The following is a 21,516-nucleotide window of genomic DNA, read 5'->3' on the forward strand; positions in this document are numbered from 1 at the left end:
AGCCAGGTACTTTGTACTTAAGAAATGCCTTGTGCTGCTGGAGAAGCACAGAAAGGAGTGCTGGAACCTTTTACAGCAGCAGTGTGGTGTCAAAGGGCAATGGCAGCCTGATTGCCCTCTGACAGAGTACAAGGATGCTGATGTTGGTGATGCACTGCAGATTTTTGGGCAGTGTGCTAAAGCTGATGCTTTGGAGATGCCCTGGTGCTGTGAGCGCAATGCTGTTGTTCTCTGAAAATCAAGTGTTAGCTATTTTAGCATTCTGATGATTAATAAGATGCTTACAGCTAGATTAATAAATCCAAGGAGTAGGACTGGCTTAGCAGCGTAACAGTGTGCTTTTAATAAAAGCAAATTGGAGGGAGGTGGTGTCAGTGAAACAGATGAGGCCAACTGCTCCCAGCCCTCATGGGAGTGTGCACTGAGCTGCTCTGCAGTGCTGCGTTAAGTGGATATTGGTGTAAATCCAAAGGCATGTGAGTATATGTGGTGACTTGAAGCAGCCCTTCAGGACATGAGAAAGTATCTCTGCCCTGAGTCTGGGACTGAACTGGCTGCTTTTGTGTAATTCTGTAAGTAATGTATTTATTTGAAATGATCTCATTGTGTCAAGAGGCACAGACTCCCCAGGAGCATCTTGTCCTGCTCTTGGGTAAGTCTGTGTTATGTGAGTCTGTGCCCATATCACAATCTTTGAAGACAGTGCTTGACTTTGTAACAGGCTTTCCAGGACAGCTGGAGAAATGAGGACAAGCTCTTCACCTAATTTCCTCTTGGCAATTGTATTTTCCAACCCTTTTAGCCAAATCTTTCCTTTATTGATCTTCATTAATACTGGCAGAGCTCATTCTGTGGCCACACTGTTGGGGTGCAGGAAGCCCAGCACTGTGCTGGAGTTCTGTGCATCTCTTGGTTATGATAATTCAGAACAAGAAAATCACATCTTTGCAGTGAAGCACCTTCCAGCACGAGTTCCTCCCTCAGCAACGCTGCACAAGTCTTAGTGCATGTGCTCAGCAGTGCCAAAGCACTGTTGCTTTCCATCAGCAAGCCTCTCTCACCCATCCCTATTGGTCACATACATTGCCTCACCAGTGGAGTTTGTGACCAAAAATCTATCAAACAACCTATATTTGCAGGTGGGGAGGTTTGAGGGCAGGGAGTTGTGCTCTGTGCTTCCATTCCCCCTGCAGTAGCATTCATGCAGTGCTCCTTGTCTGTCCATGCAGGGAGCACCATGATGATAGTGATGGAGTACATGGGGAACGGAGTGCTGGACTCTTTCCTCAGGGTGAGTGCTGTGTGCTGACTGCTGGGCTCCATCACCTGCTCAGGCTTCAGCAGGCATCGCTCAGCTCCAGCTTTTCCTCCTCCTCTTTTCTTTCTTTCCTTCTTTTTGGTTTTCTTTGCAGAAACACGAGGGCCAGCTCACGGCCAGCCAGCTCCTCAGCATGTTGCAGGGGATCGCTGCTGGCATGAAATACCTGGCAGAGATGGGTTACATACACAAAAGCCTGGCTGCCCACAAAGTCCTGGTGAACAGCAGCCTGGCTTGCAAAATCACAGGATTCAGACGGCCGCAGGAAGATAAGATGGAGACCATCTTCTCCACCATGGTAAGGTGCCTTTTGGAATGGGATTTGGACATGAAATGTGTTTGGCTGGGGATCTGCCCCTCTGCATGGCGAGCAGCCTTGGGCTTCATTAGCTCTAATTTGTCATTTGTAATGAAGTTCATAGTTTTCAATTAAGAACTTAAGTCCTGCTTGCTTCATGCTCACACTTCATCAGCTCACCCTGTCGCAGCTGAACCTATTAGTACATTGCATTAACTGGGCACAGAGGTTTTAAAAAGCCTCGATTGTGCACTTGGCTGAGCCCTTATTGTTTGCAGGGAGTGTGCAGGCAGTGCCAAGGAGGTGTGGTGGCTGCAGGTACCTGGAGCTGTGCCCCAGTGCTGGGCACTGCTGTCCCAGGGAGAGAAAGGCCTGGGTGTGGGGTTCAGCCCATGATCTGTCAGGAGCTGCACTTTGCTGCCATCTGTAAGCTGGCAGATAGCAGCGAGAATCACTGAGAAGTATTTTTTCAGCCTTTATCATGAGCTCCAAGGAGACCTTGGGGAAAGCATCCCCATCCTAGAGAGAATGTGGTAAAATGGGACCATGCACTGAACAACCCACAGAGCTTGGGAGAAACCTTTCTATGGCATGAGGAGCCCAGATGGTAGCTTAGGGGTTGAGGTCTCTCTGCTGTTAATTACCATTAGCTGCAGTGTCTGTCACCTGCTTCCCCCGGTGCATCCAGAGGGTTCTGCAGAGGTGGAGGACAGGGCTGCTAATTACAGGAGAGCAGCCGGGGTGGAGGAGCTGTGTGTTTGTGCAGCTCTGAGATGGCTTTCGTTAAATATTAATGTATAAAATGCCATCAGCTCTTCCCAGAGCCATTCTCCCTGCCATTAATATTTCAGGACTCGCCTTCCCATGCAGCATACCATTGCATGACCATTTTAAAATAAATGGAGGCACGAGTTGTCAGAGCTGCACGTGGTATGCAGGGGGAGAGAATGCGTGAGATGGCCACGGGGATCACTGTGTCACTCTCTGTCCTGTGTGACAACCCTATTTCTCCCCTTTTTCTGCCTGGCAGCATGGGAAGAGCCTGGTGCTGTGGTCAGCACCTGAAGCCATCCAGTATCACCACTTCAGCCCAGCCAGTGATGTGTGGAGCTTTGGCATCGTCATGTGGGAGGTGATGTCCTATGGCGAGAGACCCTACTGGGACATGTCCCACCACGATGTGAGTGCCCCAGCTGCGTGCCTGATGTCGTCGTATGGCTCACTGTGTTTGGTGCAATCTGTATTCACCATCCCCTCACCTCTCTGCCTCTCCTTGCAGGTGATGAAGGCAGTGGAGGATGGCTTCCGCCTGCCTGCCCCAGCACACTGCCAGCCACCGTTGCACCAGCTGATGCTGGACTGCTGGCAGAAGGAGCGCAGCCAGCGCCCCAAATTCTCCCACATCCACGACGTCCTCAGCAAGATGCTGCAGAGCCCAGAGCCACCTCCGTGCACCAGGTGCCTGCTTGTCCCTGTGGGGCTGGGACCCTGCCATAGCCCCCACTGTCCCTCACCTCCCTTCTGCCCGCAGGTCCCGCAGCACCATGCCACTCACCGAGCGCTCCTTCATGGCTTTCCCAGCGTTCAGCTCTGTGGGAGAGTGGCTGGAAGCCATAGGGATGGGCAGATACCGGGATAACTTCACTGCTGCAGGCTGCTGCTACCTGGAGTCCGTGGCCAGGATGACAGCGCAGTAAGTGAGAGGGTTAGGCTGCAGCCTGGTGTTGCTGGGTTCAGTTTAAGCAGGGCTTTGTAAGGTTTCTAAATTACGGCCTCTTGGTGGTGAATGGATGGGGCAGATCTTCCCAAATGTGTCTGAAGAAAGAAAGCAAGCTTGCTGGCATGGCTTTGGTTGCTTGTGCTGTGCAGTTCAGCTGCTGCACTTTGGAGCTGTAGTTTGGGATTTTAACCCGTAATTTCTGGCAGGAGTAGCGTGTTACCTGACCCATACACTGAAAGGGGTCAGAGATTTGCTGACAGATGGTACTGTGGGCAGCATGGGGCTTCCAGGCCCAGCAGCTATATTGGGAACTGTTCTGTGCTGTGGGCTTATGTGTCACCCCTAAGCTCCTTGCCAAGGTCCATAGTGTTCAGCTGGGACAATGCACTGGGGACTTTCTTACTGCTACAGGTAGCCGAATGGTCTGAAATTCATACTGCTAATTGATGGAGAGCAGCCAGCACGGGAGGTTGAGATTAGAGTTGTTTCCCTGACCATGGGGTGTATTTTGCAGAGACGTCCTGAGCCTGGGGATCACTCAGGCAGAGCATCAGAAGACCATCCTGAGTGGCATCCAGACCCTGCGGGCCCAGGTGATCCAGATGCATGGCCGGGGCGTGCAGGTGTGACATGGAACACAGAACCAATGGAGCAGAAGGAGGTGCTGGCCCATGTTGGACCAAATCTCAGAAGCCTTGAAGTTTTGGGTGGGATGTGGGATCTGGTGGGCTGCTGCCAGATGTGTCGTTCCGAGTGGTAAGAGGGCAGGGCATGCCCATCCCCTGTGCTGGGGAAGCTGTGTTCCCAGGCACCAGGTACAGTGTACTTGGGTGGCTATGGTTCTCCCCATTGCTGCTCTGTAAGATGAGTCAAACTGTAATGACACCATTTCACATGGTAACTAGATTAACAGGGTGGATGAACATTTCTGTTGCTGTCTTCATCCAGAGCTGACAGCATTTTCCTATCTAGCATCCTACTGGTGAAATCCATGGGTATTTTTATACAGGCTGACATCTTCTACCAACCCCACCAGGAGCTTTTATTGCTTTTATTTTTAGAGGCTCACACCCAGCTTCAGGAAGGTGACTTTGCCCATCTGGCACGCTGGAAGGAAGCTCTGTCCCAGCCACGTCCCTTCCGCTCAGAGTCACCTTGCTGAATTCTGACACCACTGTCAGTGAACAGAGACAAATGTTCCCTGCCAAAGTGCAGTGCTGAATGTTTGGAAGGTGCTTTTGACAAGACAATTTCAGAGGAGGGAATGGAAGGCTTTGATGATAGCCACAGCCAAGAGAGGGCAAGTAGAGAAGCCTTGGGTTGCCCCGCTGATGCTTTCAGCCTTTGCTGCCTTTTGTTCAGGTCCTAGTCCATCATTTCTCTGCGTGAGCCCACCAGGTGGGATAGAATTACAGAGCAGCAGCAGTGAGCAGGAACCTGCTGCCCTTGGAGGGCTGATTGATGCTAGAGCAGCTGGTGCTCCTTTGCCCCTTTTTCCTGCTTCTTGCCCTGCAAAATCTTGCAGGCATCCTGTATCCTCATTGGCAGTGGGGGAGCGTGATGGCACTGGGAGATCCAGGGAGGCAGTGGGAGCGAGGTGTGCCCATGGTGGCAAGCTGCTCCTTGCAGGTAGGAGACATCTTCAGGAGTCTGAAAAAGTGGAAGGGTCTGATTACCTCCAGCACTAACACAGACCCCGTGAGGTCTGCCAGCAGCTGCATTTGCTCTGCAATCCCAACACTGTACCATAGCTTAGGGGAGTGGTATAGAAATAACCACTGGGTGCAGCTGGATGTGGTACCCATCCTGCAGATAGAAACAGAGCATTGCTGCGTGGCTGAGGGATGGAGCCCTGGGTGCTGCTGGGCACCAGGTGGGCACACAGCACTTTGTTTTGTAGCAGCTCTGCACAGTGTGCCTCGTGCATTGGTGTTTCTGCTACAGGCCCAATCTGTGACAGAAGGCATAAATAGCATCTGCTTAACAATACGAGGTTTTCTTTGAAGTTAGTTAATTAAATGGGTCTTTGTAGCCTCGTACAGAGCTTTGTAGCTCTTTTATTATCATCTGTACGTATTGCGAGTGAATTATTAATGATGAAAGACAAAGATTTACAAAAGGAATGAATGCTGTGGAAGGTGTTCACAGTGCAGTTGGAAATCTGTATGCGGAGGATTCAGATCTTCTGCAGCTAACCTGTGCCGAGGGGATGCATCCAAAAGGCATTGAGCTGCAGGGCACTGACACAGCTTGCTTGCAGGGCTGGCATAGCACCCACCTGCCCAGAATGAGGTCACATCCATCCTGGCCCCACAGCCTTCACAGTTGCTTTAAGGATCCAGCAAAGCCCTGTTCCTGATGGGTTCCTTCAAACCAGCACAGTGCTGTGCCCTCAGAGCCCTTTGGCTTGGCTTCTTAGAGCAGGGCTGTGAGTGCTCAGGACTACGTTTAACTTTGTTCAGCTGTTTCAATGTGATTGCATTGGAGATCAGAGCTCTTTGGCTGAACTCCAACAAGCGGAGTCAAGAAGGTGCTGGCTAAGTATATTTTTTTTCTGCCTCGTCTTGCCATTTGAAGGCAGAGCTGCAGTGAACTGCCACCAGCTCTCGGTGCTCTTCTCCTGCAGTTTGGACATCATTCCCTAATGCCATTAGGTCTTTTTGTTTGTTTGTTTACAGAATTAATTTGCCTTTAGGTTTTGCCATTGTTGGGTCCAGCATCCTGCCATATCACACCCAGAAGAGTAATAATTGTGAACTGAAACCTTCATTTGGTAGAAATGCCAGATCCCAAGGATCAAGTGCAATTTGTATGCTCGTTATGTTTACATTTTATCTATAGAGAAAAGTATATTAAGAGTTCTCTGGGCAGGGAGCTGAACCAACGTGATTTCTGATCCCACATCTCCCACTCCTGTCCCTCCTGCACGGAGGTGGCTGTAGGATGGGCTGGGTGCAGGGTGATGTGGTGCCATGGTGGGCACCATGGTCTGGAAAACTGCTGACCTTGAGCATGCAGAAGGCCTTATCTGGGTCTGCAGTGTGCAGGAAGGTTGGGATCATCCTAGTGCTCTTTTTGACCCTTAATAATTGTATGATTCTATGAAGGTGCTGAGGGCTCTGAGCATCACAAGTGCAATGGTGAGGAAGTGAAGCTAGCAAAAAGGAATGGAACTATGGCAATAAGAACAGCAATCAGCAACTGGAGGAATCACAGGGGAGGTGCCCCAATCTCTGTAACACCCATCTGACCCATTGGGGGAGGCTGAGCAGCTGCTGAAGAGGCTGAGCAAGCTGAAGCCTCTGCCCACACCTGTGCATGGAGTCCATGAGTATCTGATGGCAGCTCCTTGGAGCAGCTGGGAGGTGCTGGGTGCTCCTGCACAAGTGTTTCCATGTCTATGAGGGGGCAGTGCAGGTCCCTGTGTGCCTAGTGAGTGAGGTCAGGTGTAGGGATGCGCGCACAGCTGCACAGAAGCAATGAATTCTTGGCAAAAAGTGGATGAGAGAGTGAAGTTCCCTTTCTGACAGATTAAATGTTATTCCTTGGGAATGCTCCCGGGTTTTATTTTTCATTTAAGAACCTACAACCAAAGGCAGTGCTGACAAAAGCAACAGACCTGGCGAGCTCCAGACTGCATTCCCTGCAGAGGCAAAGGGGGATGTTGGGGTGAGGAAGGGGAAGTCCTTGTCCTCATCCTTCCTCAGCAGCAAGTTCACAAAGCCCCTTAATCCACATGGTTGAGCACTTGCATGCTGACTTTGTGCTGGAGTACTCCAATTAAAAATGAGACCATTTTTCTGTCACTTCTTGAACGTTTCCCCTACAGAATTGCGGCTCCTGTACTGCATTCTCTATCTGTTCCCAAAAGAAATTCCATGTTTAATTACTTTCCTGACTTCCTGTGGATGAGGGATGTGGTGTTTCACAGCTGTTTCTCCCTAACAGTATCATTCTATGACCAGGGCAGGAGCAAGGAGTGCTTGCCATCCTGGTCTGTGCTTCATGACTCATAGGTGGCACCAGCACACACCTGTAACTGAGCTCTCTCAGCCCTGAAGATAATCACTTGAGCAGATTAAGTTATAAATTGTTGCTACGATTTTAAAATTAACTCATGCCCTCTCCACACCTCCTCTTTGGGGAAGTATTCAATGCCTTATAATTAAATTAATTAGCAGTGCTGTTGTGCAGCTGCTCAGTCAAGGGAAACACCTCGAGAAGGGATGCTCTCAGATCCATGCAGTGTGGGCAGAGCTCCCCAGACACATCGTGCTGGTGCTCAGGAGGGCACGGGGCAGAGCTCAGCCCACCTGCACCATTAGCACCAGGTGACTGGGTTGGAGAAAGGTGAGGAAGCAGCACTTGGTGACCTGCCTGAGCTGATGGGTGTTTTGGATTGGCATCTTTAGGTTTCTGCTGAACTCATGCAGGAATTCACCAAGGTTGGTGTCCCCAGACCCCCATCCCACCCTGAGCAGCATCAGCACCACGTGCACACGTGACTCTGGGATCTTGTTCCCTTCCTTGTTCCCAGCACGCTCTGTTCTCATGCAGCCTCCTCTTGTTGTTCCCTGTATTCCTAAGGAGGATGTCTCCACTAGATGTTCCTCTTGGCCAGGGAGAAGAGGCACAGCACAGCCTCTCCTTGGGAGTTCTCTGCACATCATGGAGAAATTCCTCTCTGCAAATCCTCCCCTCCTGCAATGAGCCCTGCATTCCCCTTGGGCAGAAGGGCAGCTCCCAGCACTGCTCTTCTCTGGGGCAGTTTCCTGCAGCCAGGAGTTGAGGCAGAGTCAGTCCAGATCACGTTGGTTCACCTCCAGCTGCTTTTTGATAGTCATTAACCACGTGTTATATACTGTAAATACATACCTGAGAAGTCAATATATATTTTTATAAGCTTGAAACAAATGTAATATAAGATCATAAGGGACACTGTGTACGTTCAATGTTTGAGCTATAGTCAGACATCTCCAGGGAATCACTGTTGGTTTGGAATAATAATAATAATAATAGATGGTAATAAAGATCTATTGACATTTTTGTTAATTTTGTATTTATTGAACTATGTTTGAAGATTGCAATAATGAGATGCCTAAATACCGAAGTAAAAACAACACTAATTCTGTCCTGGCTTGTCTGTGTGGGTTATTTCAGGTATCTTGATGGAAAATGCAGTGCCAGCAGGGGTGCTAGGTGCCAGTTCATGCAGAGCTTAAGCAGTAGCCAGGTGTAAAATGATGCCCTGTTTTATTAAATAGCAAATGAGCTCCTTCTGCTGAGGGTGCAGCAGTGCAGTGGTGCTTTCTTGCTTCTGATGTTTCCATAAGGGAAAAAATAATGTTTAACGAGTGCAGCTGGTGTGTTTTGAGGAGGGAGAGGCTACAGGGCTGGCAGGGATCCCCATAGTCCAGGGAGTTCACATGGAGCAAAGGGAAAGCGCCGCCAAGTTCCTGCACTCAAGGGATGCAATAAATTGTTTAATTGGGGAAAGGCAAGCAGTGTATGGCCAGCACGTTAAATGCAAACACTGCACAAATAGTAATACTGAGAAATAATTCAGTGTGTCTCATTCAGCAGTTCCCATTCCTTCTCTTTTTCTTAGGCTGCTTAATGCCAAGGAGTGCATACAAAGCCTCGTTGCAGCGCGCTGACAGCAGTGACAGCTGCTCCAAAAAGGGAACTGAATGGGTGCTTAAACCGGGTGAAGTCTATTTGCCTTCTGTCGATCAATTAATTCAGCCAATCTTCACTAGGAGCCTGGCCAGGGCTATATTGGCACTATAAAGAACTAATTAGAGCTCTGAAGCGGGGCTATGAATAGCGGATCGCAGCGCAGCCATCAGAGGTGCTTTTTGCTCAGGCTTTACCTGCTGTGCTGCCTCCTGGGGCTGTGTGTGTGATGTTTTCCCCTTTTTTGGGTGACTTTCCTTGTAGGGATGGAGTTTGGATGCCATCATTCTGCTGGGATGAGAATGGGATGCTTCTAGCATGGGGTAGGGATGTGCAGCAGGGCCAGGGGACTCCATCACCCCCTGAGTCACCCCCAGTGCCAGGTCCATGTGTTATCTATGAGGGAGGCAGATTTTTGGACTTACTGGGTCACACATTTGCACTGCGTGGTGTCAGCATGTCATCCTCTGAGCTGGAAGCTCCGTCTGCATGACTTACTGCTCCCTGCTTTACGCCTGCCCTGCTGCAGTGATGGATTGCATGGGCTGACATTGAAGCTTCTGCTCCTTTCTTCCCCCCCATCCTCTGCTGGTGGAGCTGAGTGGGCTGAATATTTTCCACACAACAGACCCAAGCAAACGTCTCATGATCTAATCCCAGTCCTTGGAGGTTTGAGGGGGAGTTTCTAGCCTGGGCTGCAGCTGTGTATGTGTCTGTATCCAGCAATGCGTGAACCAGCCTCTGACACACGCAGTGTCTTTGAGGAAGCTCTGGAAAACATCTGGAAAATCATGTCCCTGCTCTCCAAGGACAGCAGCATCTGTCACCTTGCTGTTTGCCTTGTGTCCTGCCTCCCTTTGGACCACCGTTGCCTTCTGCTCCCATCTGAGGTCTGTTTGTGGGTGGGTGGCAAACCCTAAGAAAGGGGCTGGGGATGGCAGGGGAGAGCCATGCCTAGGGAATATTTGAAAAAACCTGGCTCTGGGGGGAGAGTTTCATTTAAATAAGAACGACTGCTAATTATCAGGAAGAACCGGTGCCATCTATCATCATAATCAGTGATCTGCCACTTGAAGTGTCTCAGGAACGGATGCACCATCCCTCCTTGCATTAATCTCCTTCTGTTCCCCTACCTCTGCCCTCTCCGGTGCTGTGGCACATCTGGGGCTGCTGTGTGCCTGGACCCTGCAAACAGAGGAGCAGCTCTGGGTATTGCCTGCAGATGGGGTGCATATCCCACAGCTCTGGGGTTCGCCTTAAGCAGGAACTCCCTGTGCCCACCTCTTCCCTGCAGCACATCCAGCTCCTGTGCTCTATTCTGCTAATTGCAAACGTAGAAAATGCATTGTTGATGTATTAACCTCACAGGCGATGGAGTCGTGTTAAGCAAGTCAAAAAAAAAGATGTTAGGGTTCTGTTCAGCTGTTCAGGACTTTGTATAGCATCAGCCCTGGCCTTTTCCTTCCTATTTCCCAGCAGAACCTGCTTATGCTACACTGACTGAAGCCAGGGGATGCAGGGCCAGTGCTTGAGCCAGAGCAGAGCTTGCAAGGACCCACAGCTCCTCTCCTTCATGCTGGGGCTGGGACAGGGACACAGCAAAGGGACAGGGACACAGTGAAGGGATGTGACCCCATGGGGACAGCGGTGCCACCCAGCTGAGCCACAGCAGGAGCTGGCCATGCATCTCAGTGCTGTGCCATCAGCCTGTCAGTGCTGGCGCTGAACCATCTGCCCAGCTGTGCGAGATGCCTGGAAGGCACAGGAGCCATTTAATTACACAATTATAAATGTGTTTGGCCTTTTTATCTCGCTGAGGTTGACAAGCACCTTCAGCATCAGACAAAGTGAAGCCGTTATCGCTCGGCGCAGGGGCTGCGGTCCCACGGCTGATGGGCACAAACAAAAGCAGCAGAACAGGGTCAGGGGGTGCAGCTCCATCTCTGGGCTCTGCTGCACGGCTGCACCTCGGGGATCAGAGCTGGCCCTTTGCCTGCCTTGCTCTTTGCTGCATTCCAACTATCTGCCCTGACAACAGGAGCCCGTGGGATGTCAGCAGTCGTGCCCCCAGCATGGCCTTTCTGCTCGGTGCAATGTTTGGAAGCACAGTACATGTGAGGTGGGGGCTGCACGGGGACAAGCATCCTCCTCCAACTGCTTGCTGCAAGCTGGGGACACACATCAGGTGGCAAAGGGAGAAAGAAGAGGCACAAAATGTGGGTGCCATCACTGTGGGTGCCCCTGGGTGCTCAGCGTGGGCTCGGGGAGGACTGCAGTATCTTTGCAGCAGCTCCCTATGCCAGCAGCAGTGCCACAGCACCGATGGCTCTCAGCACCACATGGCTGTTGTGCTGCTGCAGTGGGCAGGCAGCCCTGGCACTGCTCAGACACAGATGTCCTCTGGGGGCAAGGGACCAAGTGGGACCATGAGGGTCACCAATGCTGGCACCTCCTGGGACAGCCCAGGGAGTTCTTGTTTCAAACCGATTTGCAAAAGCACTGAGCCATCCTGGAGGCACCCCACGAGTGCATGCATGTGTGTACCAACCGAATCAAATGTTCATTAGATGAGGGGAACTGCATGAAGAAGTGCAGGGAATTGGCGACAGCTGAGCAAAGGCATTCATTAGCAATGCTTCCACCTGAGGCTTGCATGTGCTGCTAAGCACGGATGGTCATTAAGTGACACTTTGCAAATGATCAATTTAATATTTTCTCCCAGACATGGAGCTCTGCAAGGAGAGCCCCCCCCCCGTGCCAGGGGCTGCGTGGCACTGCTCCCCCCCAGCCCTGGCAGCAGGGAGTGAACTGCTGTCACTGCACAGCAGGATGGAGCACAGCTCGCTGCTTTATGTGCAGGCATAAACATCTCCATTAACTTGCACAGTATTTAAATTCCATAATGGAGCTGAAATAAAGCAGCAGCATCTTATCCCCTCTAGAGCCCTAGACCATCTGTTACAAAGACCTGCTTCGGAGAAGCCTTGCGCATTTGGGTAAGGATTTAGAACTGTGCAATTCAGGTTATTTTGTGGGCATGTTCTCTGTAATGAGGTCTGTTCTGATTGATGCTCTCCCCGGGGGAATGCTGTGTCTGTGGGTTGGGTGCTCAGGGCAGTGCTGGGGCATCCACGGGGTTTTTGCATTTGGTGATGCAAGAAGCAAAGCTCCGCAGTGTTGTAAGGGCTAGATGAGCAGCAGAGGAAGGGCACCATAAAACCAAACCAATCATGCAGGGCATGAGCATTTCCCCAGGGCACTGCTGGCCTGCAACAAAGCAAAAGTGTGCAGCCAGGAGCTGGGGCAGAGCCCTGGGAACACACACTGAGACACGGCAGCCACAGGAATGGCATTCAGTTGAGGGGGTTTATGCTGGTAAATATTTTTAAGTGAATTCTATTAACCAACAGGAGAGGAAGAGATGAATAGGGCAATGAAAATGCTTTTTGTGAGTTGTAGGTGCTCTGGGGTGGTGGCAATTGGCATGCTGGATAAATAGCAGTTTGCAAGTGTAAATATGAGCTCCCTGGGTGAGTGATATGTAAATGGGCAACGCTGTGTGTCTGTGGGGAGGAGCAGATCCAGGGACTCACACTGCTTCTGCTGTGGCTGTTTCTGGGCAAAGTCAAATGAAGTGAAGATGTAACGCAGCTTTGCAGGAGAACCAGAATTATGACAGTGGTTCTTGTGAGAAACAGCGTCAGTGTTGTTCCCTCTCCATCATTTCATAACCAGGGATCCTGATGCAATCATTCTGGCTTTGCTCTCTTTGGGCATGCACATTTCCTTGCATGTTGCTCCCCAGTGCTGTGCAGGGAGGTTCTTTTTGGTCCATCAGCTCATCCTGCAGGGAACATGCGTGTCAGGGAGCACAGCACCGCAGCCAGAGGTGGAGTGGTACAATGAATCAAGCTCCCAAAAATACAACTTGGGCCTCGAAATAAACTCGTGGCTGTCAATTAAAATTCTTGCCAAGGGATCGTGATTTGATGCGAGTTACAGAAGTGGGTGTTTTTAATTACTATTTAAAACAGGGGTAGGAGTCTGGAGAGGAAGGTGTCTCTATCTAAGTGCGTGATAGCAGTACAACAGGAAAACCCACATCCTTGACACAGCTCCAATATAGCAGAGGGAGGGAGAGACAGAGCGAAACACAACCTGTGTTGAATAATAAGGGAAAGGAACGTTTCCTCCCTTCCCATTTATTGAAACATGAGGGGTGGTAGCAGCAGCACTCCCTGCGCCTCTGCAGGCACTGAGCATCGTCCCCTGCAGCCCCAGAGCAGCAGGGAACAGGCAGAGCTAGGGTTAGGGTGCAGGCAGGATGCCGGATGGTGGGATTAGGAGGTGGCAGCAGATGGCCCTTCTGCAGTCCGCTCCTGCACAAAGCCTGGAATCCTGTTGTAGAAGCACAGCCTGGCAGTCTCTGCTCCTGCTTTCTGCCCGTTTTCTTTTGCCCAAAGCACAAGCCAGGTGATGAGAAAAGGAGAAAGGTGGAAACTGAAATAACGTGAAGCAGGACTGGCAGTACACGGACAATGCCCACAAGTCAACCAAGCAACAGGCGTGCAGCCAGCTCACACTCAGCAACCCGAGGAGCTTGGGGAGGGTTTCCTTTATTTCATTTTATTAGAAGTATTTTAGTCGAGAGATGTGAATTATTGAGCTGCTTACATTGGCCCGACTGCAATGGGAAGGTGAACTGTCACAGCCCTCACTCAGAGCCCTGGTTGGTGGAGAGGTGCAGAATCACAGCGGGTGTGGGGCACTGCTGGGCCCTGCTGGCAGCAGACACCATGGGAGAGTCTGCAGCAGATGCACAGTGGCTTTACACTGTCATGGAGACAGACAGTGAGATGGATGGGCTCACATCAAAATGTTGTCAGGGCTCCCCTGTCAGCGAGGAGCTGAGGCTGAAAGGAAATCGGTCAGAGATAGTCTGGAAGCCTAAAATACAAAGCAAAACAAGAAGTCGATGCTACTGATGGTGGAACTGAAATGCAGCTTGGTGCATGGATGTCTGCGCTGGGAGATGGCTGTGTGCTCCTCTCTGGTTTAGTCCTTAAAGAGGGATCCTGCAGGCAGAGCTGGGAAACAAATGGAGGTTTTGATGGAAGGGTTCAGGTGGGGAGGGAGGGGAGGAGGAGAGCAGGGCAGTGGGGAGCTCTGCCCACAGCCCCTCCTCACCTGGTGCACTGTCCCCAGCCCAACCTCAGCCAGGGCAGGCATCACCGGAGGGGAATGGGGCAGAGCAACAGTGCTTCAGGCTCCGTTATTGATTTGAGGAATGCTTCAAACAGATCATTTATTTTCATTAGACTTCTGCCGACGTCCTCATATCAGTGTCCCCTACGTAGGTCGACATCTGTCCTCAGGAATGCTTTAATTGCATTTTCTTCGCTTTACGCAGCTCTTAGCTAATGCATTCTGGCTTCATTAGATTAGACACCTATTGTCCCAAGGATGTTGTCATGTTTTCAAATGGCTTCAATCAGCACCTCCCAGGCACTGGCTATTTCAGGAGATAATAAAACCGAAACCTCATTCAACCTGGGTGAGTAATGGAGGTGCGTTTCCCACCCCCATCCCGCCTGGCTTTAAATTCGACGGGCTGACATCCCCCTGGATACCGACAGAACGCAATTAAGTCTCTTGTCTTGCAGGCATCGTCTGCGTGGTTACACACTGCTCGGGAGGAAGAGCTCTGCAACATTAACTCGGTTTCTAATGATCTTGTCATAGTGAACACCGCAGTGAGATTAAATGAAAGACCGGGAAGAGTCAAGAGCAAAACTCAGCCCTTCAGATGGACGGAGCTGCAGGTTGCAGCTGCTCACTGGGGCAGGAGCTCCTACCAAAAGGTCTGCAGGACAGCCCTGGCTGCAGGAACCCAGTGGGGAACCTCTATGGGCAACTGCAGGGCTGGCACAGAGCTACGCTGGGACTGCCAGACCTGCTCAGCTGTTGGTGAAGGAGCGACATGTTACCTGTTGGAACCTCTCACAACTCGTTACGTACCATAAAAAGTTGCCATTTATGTATTTATGGAGATGGAAGTGAATTATAGGTGTGGCGTGCATTTTGCACAGCAGCCCCCAGTGGGGATTGGGCACAAATCTCACCAAGAGAGGTATGGCACAAATTCAGCCAAGCACCAGGGAGTGCCTAAGGTGAAGTAGCGAGGCTCTTTGTACAGCAATAGCAGCTCTTTCTGTTTGCTGTGCATCAGCTAAAACCCATCACATCTTACTGTCATCTCAGCAATGAACTGTCCATGTGATGCTCCTGGTTTGTATGTTGGCTTCTCTGAATCCTTTTGGTGATGAACACATTCGTGCACATCTACCCTGGAGCTTTCTGCTGGGAATGTCCCAGCTGGGCAGCACACAGGGTTGGGGCACTGCATCCAGCAGCAGGGCTGGGTCCATTCCTCAGCACCTCTAGCATAGCCCTCCTTTTGCAGAAGCCTCTTTCCCCAGAGGAAACAACGCTCACAACGCATCACATCTGCTTTGCTCAGCCACAAAACATTCCAAAATTCAGGATGGCAACAGTGGGATGCTGAGTTCAGTGTGGGGCAGGCTGGTGGTGGGCACAGTCCCTGCATGCAGTGCCAGGACCCTCTGTTCCACTCAGCCCTGTCCTCTTATAGTGGGCTGCACGATGCCCACAGCCATCCCCATCACCCCACAGGCACTGTTTTCACTTCACACCTACCAAGGGACTCTAAATATATCCTAGACAATTTCCTCTCCTCATTTTTAATAATCTCTCTCAGCCTTAAATTAGTTTTCGAAAATACGTATTGAGGATGATGGGCTTTTTATCACAGCTGATAGACAATATTCATCACACCCGTGTCCTCATCCTCACAACACGCACGCATTCATTACAGCAGCCCCACATCCATTTTACCAACGTTTAATTCGCTCCATCTCTATCACTGCGTGCACACATTCCCCACAGCATCCTCACGTGCCATTTGTCATCTACCCCGAGGAGATGGAGAGCTCTGAGCCCTCAGCTCAGGGCAGGGACCGCAGGGAAAGCTGTGCCAGCAGAGCCCATGGGTGCAGCTCCTCCTGCACAGCAGTGCAGGAAGCCTTGCTGGAAGCAGAGGACGAAGCATCAGAGCAGATGAGGAGCCACGATGATCTTTTTAGGTCCAAGTTGAGAGCAAGAAAAGGAAGCTACGTAACCTGGGGAATGGTGACAAAGTGGAAAATCACCAAAGCTGGAGAAGCTGAGCATTAAAATGAGCGTTGCAGGGAAAGTGAAGCTCTCAACATCTGTCATGTCCCAGGAGCGTGGAGTTGTCTGCTGGACTAAAATAAATCCAGGCAGGCTGGCTGGGAGAGCCCAAGGACACGAAGACACAGTGCCCCAGCTCCTGGTCTCAGCTCCATTGCCATGCCATTAGGCAGCACACCAAGGAGTCGGAGCAGGATTTACGCTCTCAGCCTACGTGCCGGGAGGTTTATTGCACCGTAAAATGGCTGGGCTCTAAACAAACAAAGCTGAACACTTCTGCACGGCTCTGTGGTTTTCAAAGCTGTTTTACGATTCTCCTTTAACATGACTGATTTCCTTTTACTGCAAGGGCTGATTAAAACCATCACGAGCCGCTTCTCTGCTTGTTGGGGCACGGAGGTCTCCCTTGGAGGGGCAGGGATGGATGGGAGGGTTGGGTCCATCCCTGCTGTTTGCATTCAGATTTCTTCCCTTCTGTGTGTGGCCGTGTCCCAAGCCCCAGTGATTCTTCACTGAGCATCTCATTGCTGCTGAGCTGCAGAGCTGAGCCTTCGGGCACTGCTTTAAGCCACGGGGAAGGAGCACTGCCACAGCCCATGGCCACGCAGGAGTTGGAGCAGAATGGATTATAGCTGCTCCACCAGGAAAGGAAACACCTCACAGCTCTGCTGAAAGCTCTGCTGTGGTCAGAGGAGCGTTGCTACTGAATACCCACAGAGAAATAGTCATATGTAATCTCTGGAGCTGAAAGGAAATTATGACTGTAGCAAACAATTTCAGTCTCCAAAGAGGGAGAGAATATTGTCTGCGCGAGGAGGTTTTGGGAAGCAGGAAAAACAATGCAGTGGTTCTATATTTGAAATAGTGTTTCTACTTCTAAGTGAAGAAAACTATTGTTTTTTTTTTTTTTTAGGATCATAATAGATACAAAGAGCAAGAACATTCTGACCGCAGCATCAAGGCTCAGCCAGAAAAAGGGGTGAGAAGGTAAAGCCAGGTCATTAACAAATGGAGCTGGAGGAGAGAAGCTGAGACCTTCCCTGCAGCCTGGCACCAATCAGTTAATGAAACCCTCAGCTGTGCTCACAGCACTGCCTGCACTGATTGCAGTGCTTGTCCTGCCCATGCTGCCCTGCTGCTGCAGCCAGCAGTGCCCTGCCCGGGGCTCCAGCATTCTGCACAGAGAAACTTCCTGCAGCAAGGCTCTGGTAAGGCAGGGAGTGCTGTGGAGAGCAGATGGCAAGTGCCAGATGGGTGAGGACGAAGGAGGGAGATGTTATTATGTGGAGTGAGCTGTAGGCTCCAATGAGCCTGGCTCCAAAGAATCGGCGATTAATGTAGGCTATTAGCAATGCACTTTGTCTCTGAAGTTTCCTCCCTTTGCTATTGGGCCTCCTTGTTTCTAGGTGAGCTGGATATTTGATGAGAAAGTGAACCTGTAATTCATTCTCAGCAAGACGCCTGCTTCCTCAAACATGCAAGAAACCGCCAGGGGTGTTATTTGCCAAAAATAATGGGATTGCTATCAGTTGGCATTGTCCCAAGGGGAAAAGGAAATTGGTTCTATCTTGCAAGGGCTTTTATTTATAGCAAACAAGCAAAGCCTTGTTGCTGCTTTGTACTGTGCTGGTGTGGGATTGGGAGGTGTCCTTCTAGGGCCATGAGGTGACCCCAGGGGGAAGCATCCTCCATCCTCTCTTCTCCTGCCCTGCTCTTGCTGCTCCTGAGCAGGGCTGCACTCACATGGGGGCATTCCCAGCACTGGCAGGCGTTGTGTTCCCGTTAATCACACCATTTCCTAACCACACCATTTAACAGCTGTGGTTACCACATACCAGAAACCTCCTTGCTGCTTTTCAGCATTAATTCCACCCTACAAGAGGTTCGCTGCCTGACAGACGTGTGGGTTCATCGGTGTGAGCAGACCCTGTGACTGCCAGCACTGCCCTGCATGGGCTGAGCTGCCTCTGCCCCTGGGATCGAATTAATCCATGTGCTGGGAAAGGAAATTCATATCTTTCAAAGCAATTTATGGTTCAGCTCTTCTAATGATGAAATGCTGAACTGGAAGAACCCAGCTGCAGCCAAATGTCTGCATGCATCTATGGGAAAATCCTTCTGCTGCCCCATTCTGCTGCCTCTTCGTGGCTGCTCCTTCTTACCTGAATTTCCCTTTGTATATTTTTTGGCTTTACCATATGCTGGCAATGATGTGGGGGTGCGCTCCTGTTATCCTGCAGGTTTTCTTTCTCTGAAGGCTTCTTGCATCCCTGCCATCAAAGGGCTCTTTACCACTGGTGAGGGATCTGCGAGGCTGGAGGAACTTCGCTCCTGACAGCCCCAACTCCCGTCCCATCAGGCACCTCTAATGCATTTCATGGCACTGACACTCTCTGATGGCCTTTTCCATCAGCAGAGTTCCAGGAGCTGATGCATTTGAATGTGCCCGAGGCAATTCCCTACAACAAACTAATGCGGGCCTTTAATTTTAACAAGCATTTCAAATGCAGTGCTTGAATAGCATCGCTTACAGCGCTAGTTTTCTGCTGACACGTGCTGCACCCCTGTTTCTTTCTCTCTGAGACAAGCTAAATAACTAAATTCCTCTTAAAAACGCCCTCATTTCCCTAGGAAACACAGATTTCTGTAGGTTTTCTTAGGAAGAACAGCTTTCCGTGGGTTTTCCCCCACGTCTGAAGCCCTGGTCCCAGAAAGAAGCACAATCCCATACCACGTGCAGGTGATGTTCTGTTGCAATACAACGCACAGAAATCCCTTCTGCTGTCCAGTCCCCTTGGGATGCACAGCACTCACATGCTTCCCTGAGCAGTTCTGCTCCCTGTGGGCACACGTTGCTCCACGGAGGGTTTCTCTGTGTGCTCTGCAAAGTTGCAAAGCTATTGCTTTCCAGCCCCGTGCTGCCTGGTGGGATAACAGCAATCTCTTTCCTTATCTGCATGAGCTGCTCGGAGCTGGCAGGACTCAGAGCTGGCAGTGCTGGGCAAGCAGTTTCTTCATCCAGTGGGTTCCTATGGAGATGCATCTCCTGTCGTCCTCGTGTGTGATCATTGAACAACAGAAAGGGAAAGGGAAAGCAGGAACGTTTGTGAGTGCACACGAGCTCAGCGCTGCCCCAGCCAAGCTCTCCTCCAGGGCTACGCGCTCCAGACAGAAGGCATTTTCAATTGCACTTTCCATCTGGCATTGATTACCGTCCAATTTCTCATGCCTTCATTTGCAGTCAGCAGAGGCAGGCTGACTGACATTGAGGGAGAACGACTCCTCAGATCCCATCAATCAAGTGCCATCAGGATTCGGCTTCCCAGGCTCCCGGGCCACAAGGTCACCCTCAGTGGGAAATAAGCTTTCTGTCTGAAGCAGAGCCCTCCCCATGCCTTTCTCCCACTGTCCCCTCGCTGCGGTGCATGGCAGCAGAGGGAGGCTGAGCTGTACACCAGCAGTCATCACTCACTGTCCTCCACATCCCGCTGCTGGGTTCTCACACAGAACATCTGTGGGGAACTGGGAAGAAAACTCATGATGTTCTGTCAGGAAATTGTGCAGTAGCACACTGGGACATCCACCAGCTCTTCCTACACATATAGAGGAAAGCAAAAAGCAGGACAGCTAAATCAAGTCATGCCCAGTGACCAGCAGCTTCTCCTCTCCTGCTCCAGCCCTCCTCCCATTCTGTTTCCCATAAGCCATGTGTCTGCTCAGAGAGCCCCAGCACTCAGGAAACACGAACCCTACTCTTGTTCCAGCTCCAGCCTTCACTGCACAGATGAGTCAAAGCCACCTGACAGTAGGAAGAGGCAAAAAGGGATGGTGCAAACCAGCTCTTCCCTGGTCGTTTGCACACACTGAGGATGATGGAACAGAATGAGGTACGCCTCCAGCTTTAATGTGTGCTGCAGCAACAGGAAGAAATCCGCTCGCTGCTCGCAGAGGGCATCATTAGCTGGTGTTCATCACACTGAAACTCTCTTAGCGCTCTTGGTGAAGGTGAATTGAAGCCCTTTGCAGAAGGGGACAGCCCTGCAGTGGCTGAATGCCATGGGAGCTAGATGCAGAGGGTAGGCAAAGACAACAGAGGAATGGTGGGCAGGAGAGGCACAAACCCCTGGATGCTATTCACAGGAGTGATGCAGGACAAGGACAAATTGTTCCTTTCCATCGTCCTTCCACCACTGCATCCCTCCTCTCCCCCCCCCCAGTGCTGGGGCACAGCTGTGTTCAGAGCACTGAGCCCACAGGCAGAGCAGGGCTACAACAAGCAGCTGAGTCCTTATTAATGTTTCCACTTGCTACTTTACAGCAAAGGAATTAAGTTCAAATTGTGTAAGAAAAGCGCCGGCTTCCCAGCTCAGTGCAGTCCTGAACTGTGCAAAATCAGCAGGCTTTGTACTTTATAAGGAAGATTGACCCATAACTAGTAAATATTGATTTTTCCCTGGAAAGCTGCTCTCAGCCAGTTGCTGCGAGGCAGTGCGACATGGGCAACACAGCAGACGACGATGCTGTGACAGCATCTTCTCCATCCATGCAGATGGGCACAGCTCTGCTGCTCTCCTGGGCCCAGCCAGGCTTACAGGCGGCAACCAACTTTGAGGACATGACTTTCCTATTAACTGTCTCATCCTTATTAATGGAAATTAGATTAATTACACAGTTGCAGGCAGTAAATCTTTCCCTAGAGAGACAGGGAGGGTGCCTGGGATTTTGGTCTTTTTGTGTGATGTTCAAATTAGTGATTCTGCCTAATCCCATTTTTCAGTGTAATAATGCTTCTGGGCGAGGGATGGGTGAAGCTGCATGGCTTACGGGCACTGACTTTCTGGGATAAAGAGAATTTCATCCCCACCCTCATCAGAGCCAGGAATAAAATTGCACTGTAATCCGCACCCCATAAGCTATGTTTCCCACCACTGTATTTTAAGAGGACATTTATGCTTTCCCTCAGCTCAGATGTGACAGCAGAGCAGTGGCACCCTGCAATTCCACAGTGAGGTCCAGCCACATCAGTTTTTTTGTATTATCTTACAGTAAATGAGATTCACTGGACAATGTGGATCTGATTTGCAGCACAGCTGTGAAAGAAGTCCTGCCTTTAAGAAAGCTACCATCTATGAATAAATTGGATATACTTATTTGGAACTCCTGACAGCTAAAACTTGCTGTTGTGAGATTATAAAAGCAGAAACCCAGCTGTCTCATGATTGCCTCTCTTCCTACACAGAAGGAAATACTAGA

General features: G+C 50.6%; 1 protein-coding gene across 2 annotated transcripts in view; it reads left to right on the plus strand.

The window, feature by feature from the left end:
* The window catches only part of EPHA10 (EPH receptor A10), a 34,245-nt gene extending 25,797 nt beyond the window's left edge, over positions 1-8,448 (plus strand). For both annotated transcript variants that reach the window (XM_090123788.1, XM_090123789.1), the window contains exons 12-17: positions 1,230-1,291; positions 1,413-1,616; positions 2,647-2,796; positions 2,896-3,074; positions 3,148-3,309; positions 3,851-8,448. In XM_090123788.1, the coding sequence (XP_089979914.1) occupies positions 1,230-1,291; positions 1,413-1,616; positions 2,647-2,796; positions 2,896-3,074; positions 3,148-3,309; positions 3,851-3,965 (872 nt within the window). In that variant the 3' untranslated portion in view covers positions 3,966-8,448. The remainder of the gene's footprint in view (positions 1-1,229; positions 1,292-1,412; positions 1,617-2,646; positions 2,797-2,895; positions 3,075-3,147; positions 3,310-3,850) is intronic.
* Positions 8,449-21,516: the final 13,068 nt, after the last annotated feature.

Source organism: Phasianus colchicus, chromosome 24 (assembly GCF_987193195.1).
Source record: "Phasianus colchicus chromosome 24, bPhaCol1.hap1.1, whole genome shotgun sequence".
Classification (NCBI taxonomy): Eukaryota; Metazoa; Chordata; class Aves; order Galliformes; family Phasianidae; genus Phasianus; species Phasianus colchicus.